The 16,195-nt window shown below is 40.6% G+C and overlaps 1 protein-coding gene across 7 annotated transcripts in view; it reads right to left on the bottom strand.

The window, feature by feature from the left end:
• Nucleotides 1-770: 770 nt before the first annotated feature.
• MCOLN3 (mucolipin TRP cation channel 3) overlaps nucleotides 771-16,195 on the bottom strand; it is a 31,932-nt gene continuing 16,507 nt past the window's right edge. For 6 of the 7 annotated variants that reach the window (XM_072974074.1, XM_072974070.1, XM_072974071.1 and 3 more), the window contains exons 7-13: nucleotides 14,592-14,691; nucleotides 11,270-11,382; nucleotides 11,032-11,181; nucleotides 7,782-7,883; nucleotides 7,551-7,673; nucleotides 6,437-6,643; nucleotides 771-4,955 (exon numbers count right to left, since the gene is read on the bottom strand). In XM_072974074.1, coding sequence (XP_072830175.1) covers nucleotides 4,821-4,955; nucleotides 6,437-6,643; nucleotides 7,551-7,673; nucleotides 7,782-7,883; nucleotides 11,032-11,181; nucleotides 11,270-11,382; nucleotides 14,592-14,691 — 930 coding nt within the window. In that variant the 3' untranslated portion in view covers nucleotides 771-4,820. The remainder of the gene's footprint in view (nucleotides 4,956-6,436; nucleotides 6,644-7,550; nucleotides 7,674-7,781; nucleotides 7,884-11,031; nucleotides 11,182-11,269; nucleotides 11,383-14,591; nucleotides 14,692-16,195) is intronic. The other variant, XM_072974076.1, reaches the window with a different exon arrangement.

The raw sequence follows: 16,195 nt of genomic DNA, 5'->3' as shown, positions 1-16,195 counted from the left end.
GTACAGACAGGCTTGAAAGATCCTGTCTGTGTGGTCGCAGTGCCTGCAGGTGGGTGCAACAGTGGTGCGGTTCCTTTTTAGAAGAAAAGGAGAGGAAGTGTTATGGCGCTGTTCTCCTGGGGAGGATGTGGACTCTGGTGAAAGAGGCAGACTGTGGCTTGACTGGAGAGTGTTGGAGGAAGTATGTTATAAGTAAAAAATACCATATTTATATATGTAGAATATATACACATACATCATATGTAGTATATATATAGTATCTATATATACAATTTTTATGCTAAAGAATTTTTAAGCCTTTTTAACCCAAAGAAAAGCCACCCTGAAGGGGCAGCCCTTAGCTTCAAAATGCTAGAACTCCACTAGGGGCTGCAATCCCTTTAGAAGGGGACTGTAAACTGGGGTAACATTTTTTTTTTATCAGCAAACTTCTCATTATGTATTTTCTAAGCCAAGGTAATTCTACTGAATAATTTTCTAGTAGGTAGTTAAAAAAAGATCCATTGTATAAAGAAGATGTGGTGTGTGTATATACACACACACACACATATATACATACATATATATATACACACACACACAATGGAACACTACTCAAAAAAAAATGAATGAAATAATGTCATTTACAGCAATATGGATGGACCTATGGATTATCATACTAAGTGAAGTAAGCCAGACAGAGAAAGACAAATATCATATGATATCACTTATATGTGGACTCTAAAAAAAAAAAAAACACAGATGAACTTATTCACAAAACAGAAACAGACTCACAGGCATAGAAAACAAATTTATGGTTACCAAAGCGGAAAGGCTGGGGGAGGATAAATAAGGAGTAGGGATTAGCAGATACAAATTACCAAATATAAACAGATTAACAACAAAGTCCTACGGTATAGGGTGCACTCAGGGAATTATATTCAATGTCTTATAATAAAATATAGTAGGAAAGAATCTGAAACAGAATATACATATATATTTATAACTGTATCGCTTTCCTGTATACCTGAAACTAACAGCATTGTAAATCAACTGTACTCAATTTAAAAACAAAAAAGACGATCCATGGTTAATTTCGCATTTGTTAAAAACATCTACCATGAATAAGGACTCTGCTTCAAAAGGGGTCGGAAGTAAACCTGAGCCCTGTTGGGTTCCAAGGTTGATTTACATGTAATCTCACTGAATGCTTAGCATTCTGAGTACTGTCATCTCCCTATTAAAATGAGGAAATGTGTTCACAGAGGTTTAAGTTACTTCTCTGAGGTCACCCACAGAATATATAGTAGGTCCAAGATTACTAGTCAGATCTTTCACCCTCCAAAACCTTTATTCTCACCACACTGCTAAGACATGACTGACAACTGCCACCATTTGCAGAAGTTTCTATAAACAGTTTCGTATCTATAATAATCTATAAACAGTTTCACAAAGTGGAGAAGAGATACCTGTAGACAAATAGCTGTAACTGGCAATGCATATATTATTGATGGGCATAAAAGTATCATTTAAGAAATAAACAGTAAGCGAATTCTTATAAAACACTGTAGAGGGAGAAGTAGCTATGAAAGGCATCTCCAAGTATCTCAAATTTTAATGTGCAAATGAAACACCAGGGGATCTTACTGAAGCAGACTGATTCAGAAGGTCTGGAATAGGACTGCAGGGTTTGCAGTTCCAGCCAGAAGATGCTGCCCATGCTGCTGGTCCACTGCTCACTGCTGAAGTGGCGCGGTTCTAGGTTCTAGGAAATGTTTAACCTGAGTGTTTGAGGGAGTCGGGGATGGGAAAGAAGGTAGGAGAGTGAGAATGGAGGATAGTTGGAGTCAGATGGCTGAAAGCTGCGACTCTCACACACACTAAGACATAAAAATTATAGTTTTTAGGCACCAAATCTAACCATTCTAAATTGGTAAGTTCACAATAGGCATTGTTTTTCACTTTCAAGAAGTCACTTGTTTGTGGTAAAGATCCTGGCTTATTTCTCACTGGGCAGGAATAGTCATTGGTTTGTGCTATGCTTTGTTTCTTTCAAATGTCTGTGTTCTGTTCTGTGTATCATAGCACAAAAAATTATGTAGCCTGACTCAAGTCTGTAATGACAATAGCAAGTAACATAAGAATCTTTTGCTCCATAATGTACTAAAACGTAGAAGTTTAAATTTACAGAACTTTCCCTTGAATTTCTCTAGCAGGTTGCCTTCATATAAAATGACTTACAATGTTAAAGGGACTTTTGTAAGTAGTCTAAAGACATTAACTAAAGAAAACTACAGACCACAAGAGCATGAACACTGATGCAAAATCCTCAACAAAGGTCTTAGCAAATTGAATCCAACAATGTGTGAAAATAAACACACACCACACCACACGGGATTTACTCCAGGTATGCAGAGTAGTTCAACATCTGAAACTCAGCTAATGTAGTCCATCATACCATTGGGCCCAAGGAAAAAATCACCATCACATCAAGAGATGCAAATAAAGCATTTGACAAAATCCAATACCTATTCATGATTTAAAAAAAAAACTGTCAGCAAACTAGGACTAGAGAGGAACAGCCTTAACTTGATGAAAAACATCTTTGAAAAAACTAAAGCTCACATCCTACCTAGTAGTGAGGAACCAGAAGCTTTCCAGCCAGGATTATGGGCCTCGTTACTAAAAATTAGGCCTTGAAATTTATCAGGGATTCCTGCCACAATCAGAAAGCGTGGAGAATCAGGAGAGAGATGTGAAGGTGCCAAGTCATTGGCCTTAAGGCTTGTGCTTTTGCAATTTTAAGCAATCTTTCTCTACCGTTTGGTCACAAATATCCTCTGCATTTTCCTATAATAGTTTAGTTTTACCCTTCATATCAAAGCCCATTTGTACTTCAAATTGGCATTTGATAAGAGATACGGAGGCAGCTCAATTTTTCTATGTAATGAAGTCCATTTTCAGCAAGCTATTCTATGAATCAGGGATTGGCAAGCCTTTTCTGTAAAGAGCCAGAAAATAAGTATTTGAGGCTTTGAGAAACATACTGCCATCTCTGCTGCAACTACTCACCTCTGCCCTTGTAATGTGACCGCAGGCGTAGACAACGTGTGAACAAAAGGGAGTGACTGGGTTTTACATGAAATAGTACTTTAATTTTTCAAAGATAGGTGGGTTTTTTTTAGAGCAGTTTTAGATCACAACAAAATTGAAGAGAAAGTATTGAGAGTGATACTCCCTGCCCCGACACAGGCACAGCCTTCCCTACTATCACATTGCACACCTGCGTGGTACACCTGTCCCAACAGATGACCCTACATTGACACATCATCACTCAAAGTCCAGACTTTCCATCAAGGTGCACAGACTCTTGTCACTGGCTGTAATTCCACAGCAGGAACACAATGCCGTTAGGGCAAAGCAAAACTCCAGGCCTGACACTGGGTCAGAGGTCTCACGCTTCCACTGAAATATTGCTCATCCAAAAACCTCACCAGGGGTAAAGTATTTATCAGATAATAAACATGATTTCAAAATTCACAGTGCATTCTAGCAAATTCTAAAGTGATTATGATACAAATGTTAGCGCTAAGCCAAAAGAAAAAAATATGCACCGAGAGATTCATATTTTCCATTTTTAAAAAGCCACAGGTACTACAAAAATAGCGTATGTTAATTGCAAAACCTCACATTTCAACACCCAGAGTCATTATTATGAAGGTGATTATGTTAAACAATAAGATTTCAGTGTCTCAAGGCTATTTTCATTTAGCTCTTAAAATAAAATTAAAAATTAACAAAACAAGAGCTTGCTTTGAGAAAACCTTATTGCATACCATTGAGTTAATTTCTTCTTGAATAAATAGCGCATAAAAAAGATTCATGTTGTGAAAATCCCTGAAACTTCCAATCAGAGGTCTGCAAGGAGTGGAGACTTTGCTTTTGTGTCTTTTTAAGGCATACATTTCCCACTTACTTTTAAATTTTGAGCATAATTGTTTTCTAAAATATTTTTACTGTGAGTTACAGAACTGCAGTTCCGAACGCTGAAACGCTGCTCTTTTTCTGTGAGACTGACTGTGTCTGGGAGGCGTAGGCTGTGCAAATACTAATAAAACCATCCCCATGGGATTGAGCCTGCCTGACGCATGCACTTTAATTTTCAGGGATGTACAGGATGCTCTTTCAACTTTGTCCTCTAACACTAAAGGAAAAGAGAAAACTTGTACATGAATACTCATTCTGATCTTCTCCAGAACAGCAGTATCGGATAATAGTTGTCCTTCAGACCCAAACATGGAACTGTTAGCTGGTAATGGTTATTTCTTTCTTATTCTTCCCTTTAAGAGATTTTTTTCTTAAATGCAATGATTACAGCAACCATCCTCTCTCTCACGGCGGCCCCCTAAGAATGGTCTAGACCAGGGTTATGAGTTGCCTGAAGTCAGACCAGGTACTGTTTTCCACTGACAACAGAGGCAGCACAGCCAGAATAACCGGAAGCAAGCGTGTGAGAGCTCAAGTGAAGGGAGGCACGGAGAGAATACATTCCAAAGTGATGGAAAAATAAACAGTGAAGGACAAGAATCCAATAGTTTCCCTCACCAAGTTAGGGCTTTCTTTCTTTCTTTCTTTCTTTTTTATAAATAACCCTAACATAAAGTTGCAAAAACATTAACTATTTCTTTAAAAATATAAACATAGTTCTTGATGAATTATAGCCATCAATTTGCTCAAATAATAGTCTTCGAACTTACTACATCTGATCTTAAAACACCCATTTTGCCTCACCACTTGGCTACACATTAGAGTCCTCTCCAGGGCATAGATTAACCTGACAGCTACTTTTTACAACAGCAGAATATAGATCCTGGAGGGTCATCTTCTAATCTGAACTTTCCAGAATCAGGTAGATCTTTGCACTCTGATATAAACGTACGAAGTTCAGTCTCAGGGAAGCCGTCTTGTTGGTAATGCTATAAAGAAGAAAAAAAGTTTTCGTTAATAAGTCCCTTGAAAATGGCTTTATTTCAAATTCAAAGTGGATCATCTGGCAACAGAGGGGATCATCCTAAAGGGATAGTTTAGTCACTTCCAAGGGTTTTCGTGGAGAGGGAGCCTCTCGACGCACTCGTGAGTTTGGCTGAGGTAAAGTGGGTGCAGGATCCTGAGGTGCCTCCTGGGCTCTCTTTTGAGGGTCTGATTCCACCCAAAATGTTGAATCTGAACCTGAGACCCCTCCCAAGTGGGAGCCAGTCTGCACACCCTTTTGGAGTCTGTCTTCCTGACAGACAGGTTTATTTCAGGGCCTCATGTTTATATCAGTTCGGGGGTCTAAGATCTCTAGAATGCGCCCTGACCAGAAAGGCTCAGAAAGGACTCACCCATCTGACAAGGGCTCTGAGCACATGGAAGAAGATTAACATCTAAACTACAAGCCTTAGGCTAGTGTCAAGAGTTGTCAACTCAGCTTACTCTTTAAGACCTTGGATGTCACCCTTGAATAATACAGAGTTCCCCGCACACAGAGCTGAAGGTAGCGCATTTTTTGAGCACCACGGGAGGGGATCTGGACAGGAACAGCTACATTCTTTCCAACTCTCCTTGGTGACTCTAAGCAAGTCTGCCAAGCAAGAATTGAGAACAGTCAGATCCTGAAGTCTGACTTGGTAAGAACGATGTCATAGCCCTGGCTTCATGAGCAAGGTATTTGTAATTATCAATTCATAATCCATCAGCTGCTGATGGTCTTCCTCCTTATCCATTCACATGGCATTGTGTTCCACCACCCTTCTCATGCTCAGAATGAAAATTCCCCAAGTGGACGTGTCGATGCTTGACATTAGGTTGTTAGGAAATTTAAACACATCTGGACATATATTCTGCCTTTCCATATTTCAAAAGGCTCAAACTGATTTTTAAAATATCCAGTGTGAGTGACAACATGAAAGGCAACAGCTTTTCAAATCATGTTCCTGACTGTGTGACGCACACACGGCCCATGCTTGACGTATCAGTCCCAACTCTGCTTTGGAGACCAGGCCTCTGGGGTGGCCCGTGCGGGGCCTCGCAAAGGGTAGTGGGGGTCGTTACAGCACACTCCAAATGAAGAGGTCGATCTCTTTACGAAAATTGGATTTTGAAAAGTTTCCCACAGAATTTTGACTGTCTGAAATGCCACCTGCTTCACTCACCCAATACCAGCTGATCCTTATAATTCTAATAAAAGGTTAGACAGCTTGTTTGAAAAAGCACAATTAGAGACAAAACTTCCAACATTCTGGAAATTCTACTTTCCCTTCCTTTCTGTTTCTCAGTGTCTAAAATTGAAGGCCTTCTTCCCTACCCTGAAGAAATGACCACTCCATCAATGCCTCTCCCCTGCAGGCACTGTATTTTACTGCCACTCAAAAAGTCCTAGAAAAATGCTGCCTCTCCTGGTTCTTGACGAACCTACCTTAATCGTTTCGTATGTATCAGTGATCAGTGCGATAAAGAGGCTTAAAATCATGTAGATAAAGAGGCTGATGAATGAGTAGAGGTAAATTCTGCTGAACAACCAGACCAAGTAACTTTTTCGCTGCATTTTGGCAAATGTGGCAAACATATCATCTCCATTTATCAGAGAGAAAAGGCACTCAGAGACCATGTTCAGAGAACGGAACTGGAAAAACAAAAGAGAAAAGTTCATTTTACTACGTGTTCCTTCCCATTGGAGACTTTGATCGTGACACCATATTAAAAATAATGGGACCAGAGATCCCAAGTTACCTATTCAAAAAAGCAACCAGGGTAACTACAAGCATTTTTTTTTAAACAAGAGAAAAATCACACACAAGTTTAGTAACATGTGCACACTGGAAAGACCCAGGAAAACGGAATCACTTCTAAAAAGCATTTCTTCTGTGAAACACGTAACATGTATAAGCCTACAGTTTTTCTTGGAATAGGCAGTTCCTTCTTGGTGCTCCTCTTAAAAGGAGCAGCCTGAGCTGAAGACAGACGAGTTGGTCTGCAGCCTCAGTGTTTCTCTGAATCAAGCCTTAGAATGAGATCCTCCCCTTTACCTCCCTAGAAAGAGATTCTTGAAATGCTTCTGCAGAGAAACCCAGGTCCTGACCATGCATGCTCATGGTTCTTGTTTTAAAGTTCATTCTATTCAAGATGATGGCAATATAGCCAAGACTATAACTCTGATAAACAAAATCTTCAAATATTTCTATGAGTTTCTCCTGACTACTTAAAAAAAAATAAAGTCACATTTCGAGAACTTACCTAAAACAGCCCACTCTGATATACACTGATGAATCAAATGGACAAACTTAACTTTGCTGATGGTAAGAATGACTTAATTATCTGACATATTTCACCAAAGGAGTTGAGGCAGCCAAGTGAATCACTTATTCTCTCGAGCTGGTCCTACTTTAGCAGCTTATAAACATGGCAAAAGATGTACTACCTTCAACATCTTAAGGCTGTGTCACCAAGTAAAAGGAGCTTATTTTAAAAGAACAACAAGCCACTGGCACTATGCTCAGTGCTTAATAGCAACAGGAACAAAGCTGCTGTACCTTTTCATGGTAAGGCCCCAGCACAATCCAGCCACAGAAGCAATAGCCTAAATAAATCATAGCCGCACAGCAGCAGAACCTGATGACGCTGGGCAGCGCTGCCTGCAGGGTCAGGATAAGGAGCTGGGAAAGCAAAAGAAGTCATTAGAATCCCCTTGTCCTTCAGACAAAGCAGAGCAATCACTTTGAAAGAGAAAGAGCAACAGCTTGGAGACCCATGGAACTCCTTACATTGTACTTCTGAAAGAAACCGAGGTATCGGATGACTCCAAGCCACACCAGCATGGTAGAGGTCCCAAGGAGTATGCTACAGACATCATAACTTGTTAGACTCTAAACAGAGTGGAAAAAACAATCATTACAGAGTAGAAATTCATTTTGGCAAAAATTATTTATTGGGAAGCAATGAGTCAAGCGTTGTTCCAGGACAAAGCAGTGAACAAAGTTCTGTGCCCTCATGGCGCTTATATTCTACTATGGGGAGAGAGATGAGAGAAATAAATTAACAAAACCCTGGGTACATTAGCTGATGGTGAGGGCTGAGGATAAAATTCAGGGGTGGGGATAAGGAAAGGCTGTGGGTTGCATTTTAAATAGGGTGACCAGGGACAGTCTCACTGAAAAGGTGGCATTTGAGCAAACACATGAGGAGAGGGAGGGAGCAAGCCAAGCAGAAATCTAGGGGAAGAGCTTTCCAGGCACAGGGACCAGCAAGTGTGGCCGCCTCAAAGCAGGAGGGTGCCTGGCAGCACAGTGCGTCTGGCTGGGGTGAGCGAGGAGGAGGCGGGGAGTGTGAAGCCACAGAGTGAGGGGGCAGGTAGTTTAGGGCCTCACGGGTATAATTTAACAATTTTGCATTTTACTCTGAAAAGATTGGGGAGATTTGAGAACTCTGCCCAGGAGTGATAGGATCCAATGCTGGGTCTGCGGCTGGGAGCAGATTGTTAGAAGAGGGAGATGGCTACTGCAATAATACAGATGAGAGCTGAAGGTGGCTGGGGCCAGGCTAGTAATGGTGGAGGGGATGAGGTGATTCCTGCAGCAGACAAATAGGATTTCATCTTGGATTAGATATGGAGGAGAGGGGTAAGTCAAAGCGAGGAGTCAAGGATCAATCCATGGCTTTTGTCTTGAGCAACTGAAAAGAGTTGCCATTAACTGAAGTTAGAAAGGCTGTGGAAAAGCAGCTTTGGACTGTAGAAGTGAAAATTTCAGGACCTCTGTTTCAAGTATGTTAAATTTGAGAGGCCAAACAGACATCCAGGTGAAGATGTGAAATAGACAGCTGGATGGTCGGGACTGGAGTTCAGGGAATAATTCCAAACTGAGGATATAGATTTGAAAATTATTGAACAATAAATACTATTTAAGACAATGGGACAGGATGAGATCAAAAGACAGGTAGAAAAGAGGTGGTGTCCAAGTAACACACCTTGAAGCACTGCCACTTTAACAGGTTGGTGAGATGAGACGGAACCAGCAAAGGGAAGCCAGAAGACCAGCCAGTGATTTAGGAGAAAAACCAGGTAAGTGACAGCCCAGTGAAAAAGTTCATCAACAAAGAGGGAGTGCTTGCAGTGGTAAAAGCTACAGGTAGGTCAAAATGAGGCTAGATAACTACTGGACTTAGCAACATGAGAGGTCACTGGAAAACACACTTTCCGTGGAGTGGCAGGGCAGCCTGATGGGAAGAGATACAAGAGAGAATAGGATGAGCAGGGTCAGAAACAAGATTAAAGACTCTTTTGAGGTTTTTTGCTATATAAAGGGGAGCAGAGAAATGGGAAAGTAGCTGAAAGGAGAACAGGTTGAGATTTTGTCTTTTTAGAAAGGAGAAAAAACACATGCTGATGGAAATGACATGGCAGAGAATGAGAAACTGACGCTGCCAGACAAAAGGAAGACTAGATGGAGCTCTGCCCTGGAGCAAGCGAGCGGGGACGGCGTCTGACAGGCACGCGGAGGAGCTGGCCTCGGAGAGTCACTGCACAGTACATCCACAGTAACAGAGGGAAAGCAGAGTGTATGGGCACAGGTGCCGGTAGGCAGATAAATGAAGTGGGAGTTTGTGGAATTTCTGTTTTTTTCTATTGTTCTGTGAAATAGGAAGTGAGGTTATCAGCTGCGAGTGAGGATGGGGCAGGAGAATCAGAGGTTTCAACAAGAGAAAAAACCATGAAATTATTGGCTATAAGACAGGGGGAGTGAATGATTTAGAATAATGCAGAAAGATTGTTGAACACCATTAAGGGCTCATTGAGGTTAATGAAAATAAAGATTTGCTGCAAATCTCCCCTTCCTACTCTTTTTGTTGTTGTTGTTCTCTAAAGTTAAACGTCTACTCCAATGATATAAACTACTGCTGTAAATAGTGGCAGCTGCTCCGTGTCCTCGCTTTAAACCCATTCTCACTTACTGAGGTGCATACTTGGACTGTCTCCCCCAACTCCCTTGCAGTTAGTTTGATGCGACTAAATTCTCTCTGGTAAAAATGAACAGAAATGAAGGCTGCCATTCCTGAGCCAAGGCTGTAAGACTGTGAGAGACCTACCACCATACCGCGTTGTCCCTTCCATGGGCTGCAACCTGTTTGTAAGGAACCTGGCATCAATCATGCAGTCTGGGTGAGTCCTTAATGCTCAGCAGAGAAACAATGGGAGAATCCTGGGTCCCTGAATGACTGCGTGGAGCTGAGCAGTCGTCTTGCCAGCCTGGAAAACCCACCCTAACTATTACACGAGGGAGAAATATGCTCCTGTCTTATCTGAGCCATTGCATTTGGGGTCTCTGCCCAGGAATCTGAACCATAACAGGTCCCCCACATGGATCATAGTCAGTTGTAGTCAAGGCTAGAAAAATATGAATTTGAACAAGATTAGCTTGAACAGTACTAGTTTTTTTAATTTGCTTTTTGCTAGGGGGAAGGTCGATATCCAGGCTGGGTTAGTCCTAACTTAAAATGGAAAACCTTCCAGTACATCAGTGGGGAAAGTAAGAAAATGGGAAAGTAAGAAAATATTCTCAGTGTGAATGGACAAAGCAAACAGCTGCAAGCACACACACAATAGTAGCCTGGCCTCATCCCCGCATCCAGTCCTACCCTTTCGGCTGGAGATTCTGGCATTTCTCGTAAGAACAACAGAACTACCTTTTACCTTAGTTACCTTGGTGTGTATGACTTTGGCGTGTGTAAGAATTCACAGCCTCCACCTCCAGAGTTCAAATTTGGTAAATCCAACACGGGGTACTTTTACCAGTCACTCAAATGATTCTAATGCAGAGGACTGCAGATCATACTTGGAAAAACTCAGCCTAAGGGATTTCCTGACTAGATTTTTTAAAAATTGCTGTTATTTCAGATTTACTCAATACAGTGTTTGAAAGAAATCATTTACTCAACAAATTCTTACATTTTGTAAAAATAAATGACTGTTAATGCAAATCTGATACTAACAATGGCATAAATAGGAAAAAATTTTACCTTAGCTTGGATTTCCATTTTCAGAATTGATCCAATAATTGTCAATATGTCACTAATAATAATCATAATATACCACCCATTGATGAATTCCATCCGATCAGAAACAGAAACGTCCTTCTTATAATGGAGGAGGAAAAAACTGACAAATTCCTTTAGGGAAAAGAGGGAAGGCACAGTGAATTTCTCTGTCAATCAAAAAATAAAGTCCATCGTATTCCTAGAAAACAGCGACCCCTACCTGCTGAAGCTGAAGTCCTCTGACCATAGATCGAACACACAGGATTAAGGAAGCCAAGCATGTGAGAATAACAAAGGCATCAAAGATCATCATGTAGTGAGTGTTCTTCTGAACTGGAAGGAAAAAGGACTGCCTTCTTAGCCAGTGGGACATTAATATGCTGACATATAATCCTTCTTTTTCCTTTTCATTTCTAGCCTCATTTATTCTAATTGCTGCACTGCATACTTCAGTACAGATGTACAATACTTTGTAAAGACACTTGGGTTGTAATGTGTTTTTCCCTACCACAAACCATTCTCCAGGTCCTGTTTGTGCACAGGGGCAAGTGATTCTTTTTTTTTTTTAAGTATAGTTGATTTACAGTGTTGTGTTAATTTCTGGTGCACAGCATAGGAATTCATTTATACATATTATATATATTCTTTTTCATATTCTTTTTCATTATAGGCCATTACAAAGTACTGAATATAGTTCCCTGTGCTACACAGTAGGACCTTGTTGCAAATGACTCTTTAAGTGGATGAATATCCAAAGATGGAATTGTGGGTTAAGGTATATGTATCTCTCTAAAAACAAATCTAAGAACTTGCTCTCCAAAAACATCACGCCAGTTTACATACCTACACGCATCTCCACATTTTCTCCATCTTCGGGTATCAGCATTCTTTACTTTTTTCCAATCAAAAAAGCAAATGATTTGAAATGCCATCTTTATCATGTACCAAACTGCTGTTTGTATTCAAGCACCATATCGTTCCCTTCTGATGTTTTTGTGTGTTTTAATGCCTAAGACAAATACGTCTCATTATTCTTTCCTAGAATTTCCGCTGGCTATTCTTGGCTTGTTTATTTTTCCATATATTCTTTAGGATCAAATTGTTAAATTCCAATAAAAATCCTACTGGTAATTTTGGGGGGGAAATACGTTAATGTACCGATTAACTTAGGGAGAACTGACATATTCATGATGTTGAATTGCTTGTCCAAAAACATGATGTGCCTTTTCATTGATTCAGGTCCTCTTCTTGCATCCTTCAGAACCATTTTCAAATTTTATAGGATCCTTCACACTCATTTTTAGAATAATTTAAATAACTCAAGCATTCATTCCACGAAGACAACAAAGAGAAAAAGCTCTGATACACATTCTTCCATTAGTAGTAAAAGAAGGTTTAAAGTCATTCTTTTAAAAATCACCACAACCATCAATCAAAGCTCTGTAAATCAGCTTGTAGTCTTTTGTTCTTAATACAGGTAGGGCCTTTCCTATCTCATTAAAATATACTTATCTAAGTATAAAATACTTCTTAAGCACCAGATGTGTTTCTACATGCTGTGAATACAGCTGTGAGCCAGGAAGACAATGACCCTGACCTTGTGGAACTTCTATTCTGCTCCATTGAGACAAACAAAAAGGGAAACAAGTCAATAAACAAAACACTTTCAGGTAGGAGTGCTATGAAGAATATAAATCTGAGCAGCTAACGTGCACTGAGTGCATTTCTTGCCAAGCTTAATTCCAAGCATCTTAAAGGGTTTAACTCATTTGCACCTCAAAGCAGTCCCTACAAGGTGGGTATGATTATCCTTGCTCTGCAGGTGAGAAGACAGAAGCGCAGAGAGGCCACAGAGCTTGGCCAGGGCTCCACAGCCAGTCAGTGGCAGAGTCAGGATTCAAAGCCTGGTCTGTCTCCAGCATCTATCACTCTGTTCTTGGCATCCCTTGTTAGAAATGCACACTCTCCTGCCTTACCCTAGACCCACTGGATCAGAAACTGCACTTCCCTAAGCTCTCCGGGGAACACCTGAGCACTGTTGCTGAGGGAGCTTGGTGTGGGGAGCAGGGAGAAGACAGGCTCACGAGTACTGCACAGTGGAGGAAGGCCTCACCAAGGGGCGGTAGGCTTTAGCTGAGACCCGAGTGACGAGACGGAGCTACCCATGCAGAGGCGCTGAGGGCCCGTCCTCCAGATGAGCACAGCCAGGTGAAGAGGGGTGGGCAGGGAGGGCTCCCCATCACGTGCTCTCTATAAGCTTGTCTTTCCTTGATAAGTTAGATTGCCCTGAACAGACGGAGAGAACTCAAGAGCAGCTCCACAGTGAAGCAGCCCTTTAACGTTGTCAGGAGGCATCTAGTTTAGATACACGAATATCTAAATCTACTCTAGAAAAACCTTTAAATCCAAGAAACAGACATTTGCGAGAACGTCTACACGCCCGGCACTTCCCTGTGTTCTCACTTTCCCTATTCCTAAATTTGTGGAGAAGTCGTCCAACGTTCACAGGTGACAAAGCAGGCTTGTGTTCCAAATAAACAATTTTGTGATTGAAATAAAAGTTTGTGACTCAAGATCCTCATATATTTGAAATCACCTATTAGTGAAAAAATAGTAGAATGAAGTTTTGTTTTATTTACTTATACTCCTCATTACTACTCTGAACTTCCTGAATCCATCAGTAGGAAACCCTAAAGCAGTCATTTATCCAATTGCAGTCTGAATAAGGACTCCCCGCACGTCCCTAGGCCCCGCCCCAGACCTGCCGACTATCTCCGTGGAGCCGGGGAAGCTGCAGCTCAGCAGGCCCCAGGGTTGATGCTTCTGCTCCCTTGAAACTGAGACTCCCTGACAAAGCCTCGCACAACACACCGTCGCTTACCAGGGCCGAGGAAATGAGACAGACAGCTTCCTCCAATTCCACTCCCAAACTCTCAGTGGTACTCAGTTTATACCTGAATTTGTGTCCATATTTCTGGGAACATACCGTTTCCTCATTTAGTCTACTTTTTTTTTTACCTAGGTAGAAGATAATTACAACATGTAGGATGCTTCAGGGTCAAATCCTACCTGACCTCTCCCTGCCTGTGCGACTGTGGACACCAGAACTTATGTCTGAGCCTTAGCTTCTTCATCTGTAAAAACAGGGAAGCTGCCTACCTCAAAAATGCTTTAAAATATTAAAGTGAGGGAAATGTAGGTGGAAGTACTTATGCAGTAAGCACTCAGTAAATACTGGTTTCACTCTATGTGATTTTTTTTTTTTTTTTGCTGGGGTAATAGTACCCTTTTTTTTGGTAAGGAGTGGGCCAGTGAAGGTTACATGGAGAAAGCAGGAAAAGCCATTTCAATGAATAATAACTTAGGAATTACTTGGAACACCAGATAACTACAATGAATTGGTCTACTTGCAGAGAAGTAGGGACTTGGGTATGGTCCAGTTCTTGCATTTCATGTTCCAAATATCCCTGGGACCAGTAATTTAATGACTATTTAATATTATTTAATAACCATCTTGAAAACTAGTAAAATGCATCACTTACTTGATCCAGATACATGCCAATCTCTACATTCTCTGATGGAAATGTCATTATCTAAACTTATTTTAATTCTTCCACTGTGGGCTTTGTTGTCAAATGTTATCTGTGAAAAACAGGAAAAGAGTAAATAATATACCTATAGGTTTTAAAGCCAAGATACCTCTATGCATTTATTAGGAAATAATTCTTCCAAGATTATGGGAGACTCAGATTCTCAGCTTCGATCTACTGCTAACTCTGTTCAGCCTTGGGAAGTTCCCTTTATCTCTCCGTGAGCTGAGAAGGTTGAACTAGATCTTCTACAGAGAATGCTTAGTCTCTAAACTCCTGTTTCTAGGACAGTATTTAAGCCCTAAACCACTTAGAAAACAAGACAGCTTCCCTCTCCGTCCCATTCTAAGCATCTCCATTTGCCCTCTTGAAATGAGAAGAGCGGGTGCAAGTGTGCCTTCCCCGCCTTCCAGCTGGGCCTCAGCTGTGAAGATTTTTAATGCTGTTGTAATTCTTACTAACACAGAGGCTCATTATCTCTGTGTTGAAATATTTCAGATGGAGCTTTTTTGATTTTCCTCCCGGGACTAGAATTCTTTGTCACTTTAGAACCGTATGTATTACAAAGGGTGTGGTCACAGGGAAGCAACAGCCATGTCTGGCTTCAATGATAACCATTTCAGGACACCAGGCACCAAGGGGGACAAAGCCATGCCAGGACACCCTTCACATTCTTCCAGTCTTCCCCTTCCAGCTCCCTCCACTTTCCCCTTGCAGAGACCAGGAAGGCAAGGTAAGAAAATTAGTCTGTTTTTTCTCTTTATCTTTTTATTGCCTCTTCTCTCAAGTCCTAAAGAAAAAAAAAGTTATCTTAAAGTCTGTCATTTAAATGAGTTTTACTGAAGATCCTTCATGTGGGATAATCAGATACCACATCAGATATAAGATTTCAAATAAGCTTAATAGGTCTAGCTACTCCATTTCTTCTCAAGTTAGACTCCAAGTTTTTCCCATGATAAGCAACCAAGGACATTGTTAGTGTCTACCCATCTCTATAGCCCTGAGGGACCTAGCCCACAGCCTCACACAAGGAAGATGCTCAGTATCATCTGAATGAGTCAGAAATCCTTGCCAAGGAGAAACCATGCTTTTCCATACAAAGAGCCTCAGGGTCTTACAAATAGTAGGTGCTCATTAAATATCTGTTGAGTGAATAAAGTTTGCCTTAATGTCAATCACATCTAAGTAAAGCTTAGAAGATGAATTCTTTAAAGAAGAAGAAAAAATACTGGATATAATTAACAACAGATTACATAATTCAGAAAAAAAATTGGTGAATTTGAAGACACAGCAATAGAAACTATCCAGAATGAAATACAGAGAAAGAAGACTGAAAAATAAAACAAAAAAGAGATCTGTGGGACAACTTCAAGTGCCTAAATATACATGTATTGGAATCCCTGAAATGTAGGGGAAAGAAACAGAAAAATATCTGAGGAAATAATACTGAGTAAATGTCAAATACAATGAAAATTATAAACCTACAGACCCAAGATACTCAGTAAACCCCCAAAATAAGAAACATGAAGAAAACTACATCAAGACATATCACAGTC

This window comes from Vicugna pacos, chromosome 13, assembly GCF_048564905.1.
Source record: "Vicugna pacos chromosome 13, VicPac4, whole genome shotgun sequence".
NCBI lineage: Eukaryota > Metazoa > Chordata > Mammalia > Artiodactyla > Camelidae > Vicugna > Vicugna pacos.
The sequence above is the reverse complement of the archived record's forward strand: the minus strand, read 5'-3'. Positions and strand labels throughout refer to the sequence as shown.